The sequence below is a fragment of the Malaya genurostris genome, chromosome 3 (assembly GCF_030247185.1).
Source record: "Malaya genurostris strain Urasoe2022 chromosome 3, Malgen_1.1, whole genome shotgun sequence".
Classification (NCBI taxonomy): Eukaryota; Metazoa; Arthropoda; class Insecta; order Diptera; family Culicidae; genus Malaya; species Malaya genurostris.
The window spans coordinates 258,094,580-258,111,014 of record NC_080572.1 but is presented as its reverse complement, the minus strand read 5'-3'; the positions used below and the strand labels follow the sequence as shown (position 1 = coordinate 258,111,014).

Below are 16,435 nucleotides of genomic sequence, written 5' to 3'. Positions count from 1 at the left end.
ATGATCGTAAGTTTAGCCACGTTATTTTTATGGAAGGTAACTTCCTCGGGAGAAAAGTAGATTCCCGTGTTTGAAAGGTGGTTTTATTGCTTCGGAAGAGTCATCATAATTTTCCAGTGTGTTGCTTCTTCTGCGAGGGAGAGCTGGAATTTAGAATGTGCCAGTACAGGTGGGGGTGGTTTCCAGAGGCAGTAAAATGCTAGCTAACACTCTGAGGCTCAATAATTTCAGGTTACTTACAGACGCAGCGAAGGTGGATCCGTGGATCTTTATTCGTACTTTGAGCTGAAGTGTGCTTTGATGGAAAAGTTCACCGGAGAGAAAGGTAATAATTTACGTGCGCCATCGTTTTATACGAAATAATATGATCTGAAAATAAGCATACCCAGAAGCAAATTGTACCAACATAATTTGAAGCAATCGTTAAGCTGTTACCTTGATATACATCAGATACTTGAGATGTATCAATAAACTCTACCATTATCGGCCAAAGTGCTTTGATAATCAGTGACTGGGCCTATGCAGCCACTCGACGCCATAATCAGTTAATCACACTGATTGAGCAATGAACATGCTACTTGAGAGGAGTTTGCGAAGGAATGATAATGTGAGATCAATATAAATTGACCGAAGTCACCTTTGTTGCCGTACACTAGTCAACGACAGTCACTTCCGAGAGCATCAAATTAACCACCGAACAATGAAACTACTACTGCCGGTTATTTCATTCGCTTTGGTTGCAGTCGCAGTAGTGCAATCAACGCACAGTACTTCCTTGCAGGATGATTTAGACGAATTCGTCGAGCTATTACCGATGGATAAAATTACCACCGTTGCCATTCACTACTTTCTCACGGACCGGGAAGTACGGGCTGCTGTTCAATACCTGAGAGGACCTGAGTTCGCTACCATTTGGGATCAGGTGTTCAGCCTCCAGGAAGTGCGTGACATACTGAACTATCTAGAACAGGAGGGAGTTCATGCGTACCAGGCTTTGAACGATTTGGCCAAACTGCTAGGAGTCAAGCCAATTAAGCCGGTGAAGTTGGAAGATAGCTTGTCGGTTAGTACCCGTGGTTTGAACGATCTAATCGAAGATGTTGTAGCACTGATACCAACGGACGAACTTCTAGCGCTATATGAGAAGAAAATGTCTAGCAGCGATCAGTTCAAAGCTTTCTATAATATGTTAAACAGTACGGATTTTCACAAATTCGAGGAACTTTTCAATGTAAGTATAACTGTACGAATTAAACCAGGATACACTAAGTTTAGGAACCATTTTTCTTCGCAGAGCTCTCCCGAATTACAATCCATGTTCCGGAAATTGCGCGAGTATGGAGTAGATGTTGACCGGTTTTTAGATCTTATCAAAGGATTTTTTGACTGGGGATACTAGTTTCTATCAACTCAATGAAGCAGTTATAACAAAGTCTTAGAAAATGTTTCAAAATTACTAGAATGTCTTAATGTGATGACCATCTTCCTCTGCTTCGATCAATACAGCCGGGATTATTCGTATAGATTCCAGATCTTTCTTTCCGAAACAGTACCAACTCTAACCGATACTAGTTAATCTCACTTTATTAAATCACTTTGCTAAAAGCTACTGAAGCTGAAATATCGTTGAATTTGCTGAATCCAGCCGGGAATGTCGAAGCCATGGCGCTGCAATCTCCACAACAGGATTCTCAGCTGCTGTGAACTCTGCAAAGATAGAAACACAATCAAACACACGCACATCGTCGGCTACCATCCAATCAGTTTGGTCGAAGAAAGGAAAACTTTTCCGAATCAATTTCACTTCGATAATCCTTCCCGGTTGCAATGGAACCGGCCGACCGTCCCCGAATAATCTTCGTCCATGCTTTCTTTTTCTTCTTCCTCCTCTATTCAAAACCCAGGGTCGGGATCACGCTTACCTGCAACATGCTTAGCACGCTTTCGAACTCGCCGCTACCGATCTGTTCGAAAAAGTACGAGAAATCATTGCTGGTTTCCAGTTTGTCGAAGAAAAGTAGGATTATCTCGTCCTGCGGCAGCAGTGCTAATATGTCATCGACTAATCCGTTCAGTCCCTGGGTGGTTAGATTCACTGTCATCAATACACGGTATAGGTAGTCCGATTGTCCACACCGAAGAGGGTTGTTTTTTTTTCAAAGTATAGAAAAAGAAAAAAAACACATATAAATTCGTCAACTTGTTGTCACTTCCGAATCACAATGCACGCCGAGGCAATCAGAAATTCTCGGGCAGATATTACGAAATTGTGATGACATTTCCAATGTCCAATGTAAGTTGTTTCGTGGGCATTATGTCACCCAGATGTGACCAAAGAGCACCACCTATTGTGACTGTGCAGGGTGGACTCGTTTTGATGTGTTTACTTCAATCAAGTTAAATACCAAAGCCTATAGCCAACAAACCATTGCGGAAGATGAATATAATCGTTATGGCATAACAGGTTATGGTAGGGGTGAGTGTGTTTCGCATAATAAATTATCTTTTAGTGTTTCAAACACAAAATCAGTTAATGTGAAATCGTTAATGTGAAATTTAAATTGTACTCTGAAATGCACTAAACCCATATCGTCGATGCTTTGAGGAATTAAAATTTTAACTATTTTGCCTCCCAGTATACCGAGGTTTTTGTGAAGCGGTTTTCATGAGACAGTTTTAACGCGGATAAACGGAGTTTTTTGTTCCTTCATTCCGAGCGTGGATTAAAAAAAACTATGGATTGCTTTACCATTCTCCTACATCAAGGACCTGTAGGTTGGGGTTGCTTTGATGCCATTATCAAAGCAACCCCAATCTACACACCTGACTGATCTATCTGCTCAAGTCAATTAACTTTTCAACTTGGATACTTCTGATTCTACTGTGTTTTTCGACACATCCAAGAGAAAAGAGATTCGTGGAATTCCGGATCATGTATGCCCTCAAATGGTCCCTAATATTTTTTTATAATAAATTCAGAGCAGTCAACTGTGAAAAGATGTTTTACACTGACGGTTCAAACATCAACAGTTCCAAAGGCTTTGGTATCTTCAATCAGAACATCACCGCTTCGTACAAACTCAATGATCCGGCTTCAGCTTACATCGCAGAATTAGCTGCTATTCAGTAATGGTGTACTGAAACCTTGCCCAAAGACCATTACTTCATTGTCACGGACAGTCTAAGTTCAATAGAAGCTCTCCTGGCAATGTAGCCAGGAAAGTATCCCCCATATTTTCTGGGGAAAATACGGGGAACACTTGAGAGCTTTATCTGGACGGTCTTATTTAATATCGTTAGTCTGGGTCCCTTCACATTGTTCCATTCCGGGCAATGAAAAGGCAGACTGATTGGCTAAGATGGGCGCATTTGAAGGTGATACCAATTTGCTTCAATGAATTTTTCAGTATCTCTCGCCAGAAAACTCTTGAAAATTGGCAAGCTTCATGGATCAATGGCGAATTGAGACGATGGCTACATTCCATTATCCCTAGGGTATCGACGAAACCTTGGTTCAGGGGGTTGAACGTGAGTCGCGATTTCATTCGTGTGATGTCTCGGCTCATGTCAAACAACTACACGTTCAACGCACATCTCGCGGAGAACGGTCTCATGTCGTGTGGTCGTGCGTAGAGTATCGTCACTCCAGGTCTGAGCTTAAGAAATCCCTTAGGGCCCGAGGTAGACCACCTGAGGTTCCGATCCGAGATGTATTGGCGAGTTGGGATAGTCTTCATATGCTCCTCATTTATAAGTACCTTAAACATATTAACGTACAAGTGTAATCTGTTATATTACTCATGAATTTGCTCCTTTTCCTTGACGATATTTCAACTGAGGCTAAGAATAAACTTCACCTACAGGTTCGTTACTAACATCCGCCCGGTGTTCCCCATCCCTCGAATGTCCACCATCTTCATCGAAACTAACAAGATCTTTCTGCTGTCACTAATTTTTCGCTCCCCCTTCCCATGTCTCTTCACCATCTCGATGTCAACTAATTGAATCTCTGTCGTTCTTAGTCTTTTCGTTCCCATACCCTTTTTTTTCACTCCGTTTTCCACAACATTTACTTCTATGTGTTTCTTTCATTCTCCTCGGCAACACCACCTTCACTACCCACGAAGAGCCGCTCCGGTCGATGACCAACATGCGGGCCACCCGCCGGGTCTTCGTAGCCTGGGGGTGTTTCCCTCGGACCCACAGAAGGATGCGGTAACTTTTGAAACGTTTCCACGTCAGATTTCAACACCACCATCACGAAGAACCACCCCCATTGATAAGGGCAACCCGCCGGATCAAAGATTCAAGAGTGTTTCCTGAGAACCTACATAGACAAGCCCTTGGCACCTAAATGGATTGTGCCTTAATAAATATATCTTTGAAAAAAAAACTTTTCAACTTGATTGAGACACTCAGCAAGCAAGTTGAAAATATTGCATCTGATCGTTCAACTAGTGAATTTACAAGTGCTTCCGGATGGCCTAAATTAGGTGTGAAACAGCGACCTGGAAACAATGGGCAAACTGTTCAAGCTACTGCCAAACGTGGAACGAAGTCTATTGATTTAAGTGACTCATCTGTTCCTTTTATCGTCAGTCCTCCGACATCCCAGAAATTTTGGCTTTATTTGTCAGGATTTCAACCGGATTTTAAAAAAATCGTTTCACGCTATATGAATGTGACTGCGATGATATTGATGTTGTACGGTTAGTTCCAAAGGAGGCAGATGTTTCAAAAATGACATTTATTTCATTTAAAATTGGACTGGATCCTGGACTAAAGGGCCAATCGGTAGACGCTTCAACATGGCCAAATGGCCTTTTGTTCAGAGAATCGAATTGATCTTTTATGTTTTAGTAAATGGAAAATCAACAACGAACTGCATTTTCATGGTGAAACATGTTTTCGTACGCCTGAAGTTTTCAAGCGCCTTTCAATGTACCTTATGATAAAAAAAGAACCGGTATTTTCATTTTAAAATTCCCGCGCTTGTCCAATCGGTAAACTTTTATTCTCTCAATGTTGACAACACTTTTATACATATTCTGTCAAATTTTGACGCATATCGTACGATTAGTTTTTGTTTGGCGTCTAAACAAAGAACTTGAAAAACTTTCGTGTGGCGATTTTTATAATGGATGAAAATTTAGAACAACGGCTCGCCTTCGAAGCGCCATTCTGTCGATTGTTGTGCGGTTTCGACGTCATATTCATATATCCACACCTCATCACCAGTTATGATGCATTCGATGAATGTGGGGTCACTATCTGCGTTGGAAATCATCTCTTTGGCCACATCAACACGAGGCTTGTTTTGAATGGAATTTAGCTTTTTTGGTACCAGCCGAGAAGCGACGCGTTTCAAACCCAAAACATCAGTTAAAATGTGTTCGGCTGATCCATAAGAGATGCCCAACAACGCAGCAATCTCTCTAATCGGTACAGAACGATTTTGCAACACGATTTGCTTCGCCGACTCAATGTTTTCTTCAGAAACAGATGTTGTTGGGCGGCCAGGGATCTCATCATGATCCAAGCTGGTACGACCACCTTTGAAGCGTTTACACCACTCGTATGCCTGTGTTTTTCCTAGACACGATTCACCAAAGGCCTTTTCTAACATTTTCAACGTTTCGAAACACTTAAATCCATTTGCAACACAAAATTTGATGCACGCACGTTGTTCCAAATTTTCATCCATTATAAAAATCGCCACACGAAAATTTTTCAACTTCTTTGTATAGACGCCAAACAAAAACTAATCGTACGATATGCGTCGAAATTTGACAGAATGTGTATAAAAGTGTTGCCAACGTTGAGAGAATAAAAGTTTACCGATTGGACAAGCGCGGGCATTTTAAAATGAAAATTCCGGTTCTTTTTTATCATAAAGTACGTGTTTTAATGAATGCATATCAATTTCTATGAAAATAACAATATATTCTTTTCAATGAATATGATCGGGAGAGTGTTTAAAATATGTATATGAATTTAACCTGAATTAATCTTTCAATTAACCTGAAAAATCTTGAAATGAATTCTTCTTCACTATTTTCCATTATGGCAACGAGGGTAACCGTGTGTTGAAAGGAAAATGGTTTACCCGACGTAATTATTTATTTTATTTGAATAAAAGGAAATATAAACAGGTAAATATTTAAAAGAGAAATTTTTGTTTTTATTTCTATCAAAATAGTTGTTTTTTTTATTTTAACAAACTAGTTAACTTAAACCACAATACAGTTTAGTCATTTATCTTAGTGAACCCGACATTTGTGATACGCAGTGTAGGTATTATTTTGGTGAGCCCATGTGCTTTAGTTGCAAAAACAAGTTGCTTAAGCGGTAATATATAACTATAAGAGTAACTATGATGAACTTAACTTTTCGTTAAATATCTTTAAAAAGTGATGTCAGGTCTGTTCATTTTTTCGCGAGATGAAAACCGAATACAAATTATCTGATTTGATTTTTGTTTTCATTGCATATGTAATGCTGTATTTCTGAAACTTTTATGATAATATTCTCATGTCGACAAGTTTTGCGTTCATTTCAAGCAGATAAATCTGGTATAACTTATTTGCAAGTTTCAAATTGTTTTTTTCTTAAAATGAAGAAAACTGCACACAGAGATCTAAAATTTCATGAGGCAGCCGAGACTACGCCGACTCGGCTGCGAAATAGTTTTTAGTGCGAGGTTTTCAATTCGGCTTATCATTTTTTGCCTCGCGGAGAGCAACTAATTTTTTTTTCACTCGCCATTTCGACATATATTGAGTCCGATACAATTATGACAGCCATTGGGGAAATTTTTGATAAGTTGAACAACTGTTTTAATAACTTCGTTTTTACATGACGATGTGAAATGTTTTGCAGAGCTTCTATAACTGCTAGTGCAACGTGGGCAAGTTGGTGAGTTGTTGCACAATTGTTTTAGATGTACCTTAAATTGTTCTGTAGTGATTTTATCGATAATATTGTACAACTTAACAGTGATAAGTTGCACAACCGATTTTAATATATTTAAAAATCTGAACTTATCTAACATAAAAAAAAACAATTCTAAACCACCTCTTGAAATTTCTATAAGTTACATTTGCTACTTGGGGAATTTGTGACGTAAGCACTAAAGCATGCTTTTGTTACTAACCCGAATCTAACTGAATGAATTTATGTCGAAAATTGAGCCCACATTCGTGTTGGAAATTATCTCATAATAATAAATGAGAATGTGTGAATGACAAGAGAAATATATTATCACAGCACTAGGTGGATTATAAATAGGTTTTTTCAAACATACACGGAAAGACCGAAATTAGCATTTTGGCGAAAAAATTAGTTGATTTTCTGATTTTAGTTAGTTATTTTTTGAGACAACTAAAAAAATCTTACTTTTGTTAATTTAGATTTTTTAATTCTGATTCTCTTAATAATAATAAAATATTTGTTGAAATGGCTATTTTTTTAGTTGAATTCACCAATTAATAGTGCTGTCATTTTTTAGCTAAGGCACGCTTCATATCCATTCAACTAATTTTTTAGTTGAATTAGAGAAATAAAACGTTGTTTTCAACCAACATAAATGGTTGAATTGGTTTTTGCAATTAGCAGCTATATGGCGCTCGTTAACACCGTAATGACTACTAGCCACTAGATGGCACACTACTACCGAAAAAAATTTCAGTCGCGGTTATCTTTTCTATATTTGCAGGTATAAATACGATGTTGTATTGGAGAAAAAGACATAAGCGAAACATAAACTTCTTTTTGAAAAATTTTACTTCTAAATCGCTGTTTTCTTCATTCGACTTCGCGAAATCGACTCTCTCACTGAAAACTTTGAGCACTCGGAAAACAAAAACCGAATACAAGTAGTAGTTCGGACGGCGTAGCCCGGAATGAGAAGATACAAAAAAACATCATTTGACGTGTACAATTAGAGTGCAACATTCGAAACTCACTTCACTGTTTCGCGTAAAAACATTATTATCCACAATCGCTTCAACTGCGCACAAATTCTAAATAAATACACTTTCCACTAACAGTTTACGTCATTTTTACATATCGGTTTAGAAATTTATATAGGGATATATCGTAACACATGCGAAAAACATCTAAACAATTTGCGAGCAGTTTCAACAAGACTGTCCCTTTTAGTTTTTTAATGGATTGTTTTGCTTTGACACTACTGTCCTTCAGTAATGACGGTGATAGATAAATAGAATCAAAGTTTCTGATTTTAATAACGAAATTAGTTGTCAATGAGAATTTCGTGTTGGATTGAAATATTGCTGGTTTGTGTCCAGAATATTCGCCAACTAAACACATTCTCTAAAAATAAGAGTTTTTTTCAGCACAGTAAATTCTAAATTTTAACTAATTTTATAGTTATTTTGGAAATTTTGTTGTTAAAATCAACTAATTCAAAAACAGTAATACGAATTAGGCGCAGAGCTAATTTCGGTCGTTCCGTGATAAAAAAATAAGCGGAATGAAAGTTCTCGTTTATGAGTTATAATCTTTAATTTTTCACATCTACAATTTCTAGTGAGTTAAAATCTTTAAAAAATTTCGATTTGAAATCAATAACAAGAAATTTTAACTCAAAACAGAACAACATCACTTTTTTTCATTCAACATTTTTTCAAATTGCTAGTTTTCAATTCCATGTGAGTTTTTAAAATAAAGAAAACTGCACACACTGTCCTTAAAACTTATGTAGCGGCTGAAATTATGCTGGTTAAGAAATAACTTATAGAAAGATTCTCAGCCTAGATAAACCTTCTCGGCATTTATAGTGTCGAATTCAATTGAGATAGCCCTTTGGAACTTGCTAGACTGGTTACGCAATTGTTATAGTCACTTCCTTCTAACCTTATGATCTAAATATGGGTGCAAAACTAACATTGTAAAGAAGATGATGGTACAAAAGTTGTTATACAATTTTTGTTGTACTTTTATGCAGCACACGATTAAAACGATTGTTAATAGAAGTTGCACAATCGTTTTAAACGTGTTTTAAAAATCTTTCTTGACATACCCAACATAAATAACAATTCTGCAGCATTTTGAAACATCATAGCATTTTAACAGGTTACACTTACAAGGATAAATTTTTTAAGTATTACCATTTAATTCTGTTATAAGTATATCACGTCACTATACAAATTCACTATGTATCTCACGACACTATAAATCTTGTATAATAAACGTCACATCACATATGCACATTTCGAATACAATTTATATTCATCTTCATTGTGATAGTTTTGTTTAGAATAACTAAACAAAACTATCACACTGAAGACGAATATAAATTGTATTCGAAATGTGCATATGTGATGTGACGTTTATTATACAAGATTTATAGTGTCGTGAGATACATAGTGAATTTGTATAGTGACGTGATATACTTATAACAGAATTAAATGGTAATACTTAAAAAATTTATCCTTGTAAAATCATTCTGTTCAAACACTCAAACTAAAAATGTTAATGAGGTTACATTTGCTAATTGAGAGTAGCCGGTGCGGGTTTTCTTTGAATCGTTGTAACGTGAAAACTGTAAAGTGTACAAACTTGTCGTCTGAGAAGAAGTTGTAGGGAATCTATTGGATACTGAAAACATGGTTGAATGCCGGTTGAATAGGTTTTTTCGTAATGTTACATCGTATATTGTGAAGATTTTAGAGCGAATAAGTCGTGAGATAATAGCAAAAATATTCCTTCTGAAAGAGTAATATTTTGATACACTCATCTAGATTCCAACTTTTTCTAAAATATGTCATGGAAACAAACCAGAAACAGTTTGTCCAGTACTGCCATTACGATCAACAATTGCATGACGGCACGGTACTATCACAGCACCGTTTGTTTCTCATTCTGGTCATACTCGACAGAAGACAGAAAATGGAATGCTTACAGTGGATCATGTTTCTCCCATCGAAAACCCCCGTCACGTCCCTGACTACCGACCACGAGGGCATTCGTCATCGAGCCGTCCCCAAACTACTCACAATTTCGGATTGTCTCGTCCGGTTCGGCAAAGATATCATCCACGTTGAATCGCGCCTTTAGCTCCTGCCACACGTGCTCCACACTGAAGCCAATATTGTCCAGATAGCGACGGAAACTTCGCACCTCGTTTAGATTCGCAATTTCGAGCTTTATCTGCGAATAGTCCTCACTGCAGACATAATCGAAGGCATTCTCCACCTCGGCATCGTAGTGATAGTAGTACTGCATCAGCGAGTGAACGTCGGCGAACGGAATCAGGTCGAGGAAGTCCATGATGTCCTGCTGCAAATGGTGCGACGGTTGCTCGTCAATGTGCCGAATCGGCACCACCGGCAGCTGGTAGGCAAATATCTGATATCGAAGCAGCGAACACAATGACAATATTGCAAGCAGTGACGATGCGAAAACTTTCCCGCACCCCACTGCGATCAACGTCGGTGGCGACATGACGCTTTTGGTCGTGATAAGTGGGTGTAATTAATTTAAGTGGTTCTCCAGGATGTTCGAAGGTTAGAGCACCTTTTTTTTTGAATAGTATGATATTTAGGGCGATTCGATGAAGCTATATGATCAGGACAGGTTCAACACAAATTACGGCGCACTTTCCACACCTCTACACTCACGCCACCCTCGTAAATACGCGAACCGTTCTGTTTGCTATCAGATTCATTTGATCTTGAAAATATCAATCAATCGACGGTCAGCCTATTGGAACGGTTTTATCACTTTGCACGCAAAAACTTTCTCTTGCTGCCACAGGATTACGACTGGGGTTTGCCGAAACTATGAATGACGAACTTTTCGCGGGTGACTCCGTGCATGGACTGAGTCTCCTGAGTGGTTTGGGATGGAGTCAAGTCTCATCCGGCCGCAGAATCTGTTTGTAGATTGGACTACTCTCTGTACAGTGCGGTGTCGTTGATTGAATTTAAATTGGTCCTTGGTCAGGCTGGGACGCGCATTGTGTCTGTCCTAGCGATTCGCCTTTCACCGCGGGTTGGCTAAATTTGTAAATAAGTCGTAACTGAGACGTTGGAGCCCTGTCATCGTAAGCATGAATGGGACGCGGCACCAGCCAGTCGGACTGGGAGCGGAACAGCACCAACTGTGTAGTGAGTGATGATTCGATTATCCAATTTATGAGAAGTAGCAATTTGGGGTGAAGCTACCGGTCGTTCTGTGCCCAGCCAAGTGTAAATAAATAGCGGAAATTTGGCCTTCCCAAATTACGCTTCGTGCGAGAACAATTTTCGAAGGCCAATCAAATCTACAGAATTTATCACCAGTGCTAATTGAAAGTGGCTCCTAATTGGGTTACATTCGACGAACGAGAACTTAGCCAGCTAGACGGGCGACGAAAGGGAATGGAAATGCATCAACTCAGTCGGTTTGACTGGTGTCTTCCATCGAGATGCACAAGTGGCCATCAGACGCGGCAACGAACGCACGGCATGACAATCTAATTGAGTAAAGTTGTTGGACCATGGGCAAACTCGATCATAACTTGTAGCATATCGTCGTCACCGACGGATTTGGCTTGGAATTTAAACACCGGCTTCGTTTGTTTCAGTGCGAGCAGTGAAAGGATAACTTGACGATTTTGAAACTGTGATATGCATACTACGTACGATTGAGTTTCGCATTTTCCATGGCATAGGGTTAAACTCTAACGAAATCCTTATTATGACAGTGGGTAGGCACAAGGGCAGTGATCAAACAGTGGTAAAATAATTGGTTTCATAATAAAATTTATTAGACTTTTCATTGCTAGCAAACTAAATAAGGGGTCTGTGGCTTAACATTTTATTCAATGAAACTTGGTAAAAGCAGATCGATTTTGTTTAGAGCCCGATTCTCGCTGAACCCAATTAAGTTTGTCCTTCTATCACTAAACAAAAATACAAATAGGGCTTCACGTTTAGTCTCAAATTGCCATCAGGTCGGTGTTTATGGCGTTGTCACTTAAAGTTTAACCTGACCCTGACTGATGTCAAGTGTATGGAATTGACAAAACTTAAGCTTGGATCTGAGATAGTTTTGGTTTCAAGCGAAAATGACAAGAGGATGTGTCATTCAAGTTATAAAGAATCTTTCTCGGTCTACTTTTGTTTTTGTTTTTAGATTAAGACCTCCTGACCCAATGTGCGGAGTTGGGAATCGAACCCAATTGATAGGTCGTTTTTTTGCGATCAAAATTTTCGATTGTAATGCCAAGAGTTTATACTAATATACAAACGAGTAAGATATAGCAGTATTTATTGGTAGATCATACCCTCCTGTGTTGGATTCCATTAGCGAAATTGTTTGAGCAGACAGTTGCAAGCTGGTCAAAAGTTATACGCCAACGTGCTCGTACAAAGCACATTACATTCTACAAGCACAAAAGTACCAAATACTTAAAAATAAATCATTGATCAAGTTCGATAAGCATATGGCTGAAAATGTAGGTCACATCGATTTCTCAGAGCTGGTTGAATGAATTTTCACAAACTTAAAAGTAAATGGAAGGTTTTAGAGGCAAAGATTTCTGTTGAAATCCTGTTAGATAATCCACTCTTTTTTTACGTTGTTTAGAAATTCACAGGACCAATTAAGTTTGCAAATGTTTTTTTTCTGAAACAACGTAATTGGGAATAACATGTGGTACCAGCAGGCGCGTATACAGGGGGAGAGGGGATGCTTAGCGGTTCAAATTCCCTTCGAAACTCAAGAAGTTATTAGCGGAGACGGGGGTTAAACCGGACAGCTTAAATATCTTATAAACCAGCAAATGTTTTTATTCATGGATTCACTTTATGAACGCGCATTTATGTGACAGACAGACGTAAGTTACCTGAAGTTTGTGACCCGGGTTGGCGGTTCAATGCATAGGGTAGGGCGCTGGTCTTACAAGCCAGTTGTCCCGACCTGGAAAGATTCTTAGTGCCAATAGGATCGTAGTACTAGGCATGCTATGATACAACGCTAAGAATTGGTTGCGAAGTCTGTTGAAATAGAATCGTGAAATTCCACAAAAGGAATGAAAATATTAGGTGTACAACTTTGCTTCCGCCGTTTTTTTCTCCAAAATTTAAAGCTTTATTGCGAAAAAGTGCTTACAGATGTATTATTCAAAGTAATGTCCGTCGCTAGCGACAACTTTCTCCCATGTTTCCGGAAATTTTCGGATCCCGGCTTGAAAAAAGGAGTCCTTTTTTGACGCTATCCATGAAGCAATTCATTTTTCCAACTATTCGAAGGATTGAAAATGTTGATCTGCCAGGCCTTGTGCCATCGAACGGAATAGGTGGAAGTCAGAAGGGGCGACATCTGGGGAATATGGCGTGTGGGGCAAGACTTCCCATTTCAGCGTTTCCAGGTACTTTTTGACCACTTTTGCGACGTGAGGCCGAGCATTGTCGTATTGGAGGATGACTTTGCCATGTCGCTCTTGATACTGTGGCCGCTTTTCTCTTAGTGCGCGACTAAGGCGCATCAGTTGCGTTCGGTAGTGATCTCCTGTGATGGTTGCACCCGGATTTAAGAGCTCGTAGTAAATTGTTATTCATCTTTGAAGGTTTTTTTCTCATCGAAGTCACCATTTTTAAAACGTTGAAACCACTCCCGACACGTTCTTTTACTCAGAGAAGCATCACAGTAAGTTTCTGAAAACTTTCGATGCGCTTCAGCTACATATTTTTATCGAATTGTAACAGAAAAGTAAAACTTCCCGCAAATGGCGAGAATTGGGCACATAAACAGACATTTTCGAGCGTGAATAATACGAAAAAAAAGAACAACTGTCACTGAAACGGCGATGACAATTCGTTAGGCACTGTACACACTCATTTTAAAGGCATTATCATCTATGTATTTTAACCAGCGTCAGCCAGTACAGCTACCTATCGGAAAACGGCGGAAGCAAAGTTGTACATCTGATATTTGTAATACTGCGGTTGTGAGTTGCCATAAAATTTTGTTTGGAATAATATGATTACATTTCAGAAATTCAAATCAATATGGAAGCCGTTTTCACTCCATTTGAAAAAGTAAAGAATTTTTTTATACAACTTATAGATGAACTTTTGAAATTATAATAAAAAATCTCTGTGATTTTCATGTATTGTTGCATTTGTGTATTTGTGTAGTTTAATCAAAAGCTTTCAGGTTTTGCTGCTTTCATAATAGTAAGAACGGATGGACGGATTTACATGATTCTTTTTTTGTTCGATTAGTTCCCACCCCCACCGGGTTCGTACATTAAAAAAATTAGGAAAACTTGCTGGAAAAGTGAGAAAATCCATAAAGTTGTTTTGTATAGACAATGGAATTTTCCGTTGAAAAAGTCGTCAATGATTGCTAGATCTACGATTGATGTTTGGCGCGCAACGAGTTGCATAAGTGTTTGGTCGTCGAAGAAAAAAAAACTAGATCGTTGACAAAATCGTTTGGCGCGCTACGAGTTATTCGTCATTTCGAGCCACGTGCTAAATTGGGTATCAAAATTATTGCTTACCATATGACTAAAAGGCTGTCCGCATTAGGCCGATCCGACCGATCCTAGCTCTCCGGCGTCTCCATTTTTCTGCTTCCCCAAGTAACAATTTTTGTTACGCTAGCTTGTTTGTGACTAGTTTGCAACCAGATATTTGAGTGATTGTTACTAATATCTAACCACTTGCATGACTCAAAAAGCGCAGTTTCTACTAGTTGTTAATTCAGCTAAAAATAAGTTGTCGTTACGTTGTAATGCCATACTAGAATAACTTATCTTTTCATAACTTGAAAATAACTTGTTTCCAAGTAAACTAGTTGAAACTTAGTCACCATCGACATTATAAACATTGAATGAATCCTGAATACTTTTCTATCTTCAATAAAAAAGCAGGAGAGTGCTTTAAATCACAAACTTGATACAAGGTACAAATTTCACAACGATTTTAAAACTGTCGAGCGGAATTCAATTTTACTTAACTGTTTTTCATGCGCCTTCAATCAGAATCTGTTTATAAAGATATGAAAAATAAACAACAAAATAACGCTATGTTCAGAATGCTCAAATTAGAGTGATTTCTTATCATTTTAAATTCATATATCATGAGAGTTATAATATTATCACAATCGATGCTCAATCCCTATATTATTTTCTTCGTATTTATGACAGTGCATAGAACAAAAATGATTATTCTGCCTTTCACGATTTTCGGCAAAAAGTAGTTTAGAAAAAAGTAATCTCCTGATTTTATTTACGTTTCATACACTTCTTGAGACTCCATATTGTATTCGCCATATTCAAGCCAACAAAGGTTGTTTTGTTTGCATTTTCGTTATCATAACGTTGGGAAAACCTACCGATAACTATCTGAATCAATGAAGAATTTTATGTTATAATCTCATAATATCTAAGTTATTACTACATCAATTCACATAGTAACGATTTACATATACGCTTACGTATTTATAATGGTTTCGCAACCTTTTTTCAACTTGTAGCTAAAACTAAAACTGTGATTAAAGATATGTTAGAATCAAGTAACGATAACTTACTAATGATAGCTAGTTCAATGTTTATGTTATAAAGAAACACTGCCGTCAGGTTTTAACCATAACATAAAAAACATGTTCGTGTTCTTGTTGCAACATAGTTGGGCTAAGTGGTATCAGAACTAGTTACGGGTTGCCAATATTGGAGTCTAATAAACTTATTTTCAACTAGTAGCTAGTAATAAAGTTGCGATTAAAGATATGTTTGGATTAAGTTACGATAGCTTATAATTTATTATTAATTCAATATGACAAAAAGATGTGGTGATTTGAAACCTAAATAACTATTTCGTAACTGGTTAGGTTATGAAGAAACATTGCTGTCACCTTGTTTTAGCCAGTATAACATAAAAAACATATTCGTGCTCTTGTTGCAACATAGTTTGGACTTAGTCGCATCAGAACTAGTTGCGGATTGCTACTTGGGTCGGCTATGGCTGAGCTGCACATGCAGCTGTGTGCATGTGCAGCTCAGCCATAGCCGAAGCAGAGAAAAAGTCAACGCCGGAGAGCTCGGATCGGTGCGGATAGCCGTTAAATGACGGAATGACTGTTCTAGAAAACCGCTGTAGGCAGGAGTAAAACTTCTGATATAATTTACAAGTTCAATATTATAGTATAATTTTAAGGCACACTGCTTAAGCTCTAAGATGCCAAGGGTATTTACTAATCTTAATTACGACTAACTTAAAACTAGAAAAGTATCATTATGTAATGTAGCGGTAGCGGATTCTCGAGAAGCTATCGGTAGTGGCCGGTGAATTGAATATCGCATGAGGGTCTTCTATATGCCGTTGGCGAAGATCCATGTTGGCCGCATCCTTCGGTCCGCGTGGGTCCGCGGGAAACACCCCCAGGCTACGAAGGCCCGGCGGGTGGCCCGCATGCTGGT

At 38.4% G+C, this 16,435-nt stretch overlaps 2 protein-coding genes across 2 annotated transcripts; one reads left to right on the top strand and one right to left on the bottom strand.

Annotated features, from left to right (window-relative positions):
• The first annotated feature begins 634 nt into the window (after nt 1-634).
• LOC131436910 (protein G12-like) lies at nt 635-1,456 on the top strand. The gene is made up of 2 exons (XM_058605888.1): nt 635-1,231; nt 1,295-1,456. Exons 1-2 carry the CDS (start codon nt 701-703, stop codon nt 1,397-1,399), a joined length of 636 nt encoding a protein of 211 aa, XP_058461871.1. The 5' UTR covers nt 635-700; the 3' UTR covers nt 1,400-1,456.
• A 110-nt stretch (nt 1,457-1,566) lies between these two features.
• Nucleotides 1,567-10,879, bottom strand: LOC131436909 (protein G12-like). The gene is made up of 3 exons (XM_058605887.1): nt 10,020-10,879; nt 1,923-2,095; nt 1,567-1,707 (listed from the first exon to the last, which is right to left on the bottom strand). The coding sequence occupies exons 1-3, from the start codon at nt 10,465-10,467 to the stop codon at nt 1,600-1,602; spliced, it is 729 nt and encodes a 242-aa protein (XP_058461870.1). The 5' UTR covers nt 10,468-10,879; the 3' UTR covers nt 1,567-1,599.
• Between the last annotated feature and the right edge of the window lie 5,556 nt (nt 10,880-16,435).

Bases quoted from the DNA above. Each gene is read 5' to 3' on its own strand.
- LOC131436910 (XM_058605888.1), top strand. From the start codon at position 701: ATGAAACTACTACTGCCGGTTATTTCATTCGCTTTGGTTGCAGTCGCA. The intron at 1,232-1,294 runs GTAAGTATAACT...TTTTCTTCGCAG, and splicing joins AATTCGAGGAACTTTTCAAT to AGCTCTCCCGAATTACAATC.
- LOC131436909 (XM_058605887.1), bottom strand. From the start codon at position 10,467: ATGTCGCCACCGACGTTGATCGCAGTGGGGTGCGGGAAAGTTTTCGCA. The intron at 2,096-10,019 runs GTGAGTAGTTTG...TATTGATGACAG, and splicing joins GGACGAGACAATCCGAAATT to TGAATCTAACCACCCAGGGA. The intron at 1,708-1,922 runs GTAAGCGTGATC...CTATCTTTGCAG, and splicing joins GCGTGCTAAGCATGTTGCAG to AGTTCACAGCAGCTGAGAAT.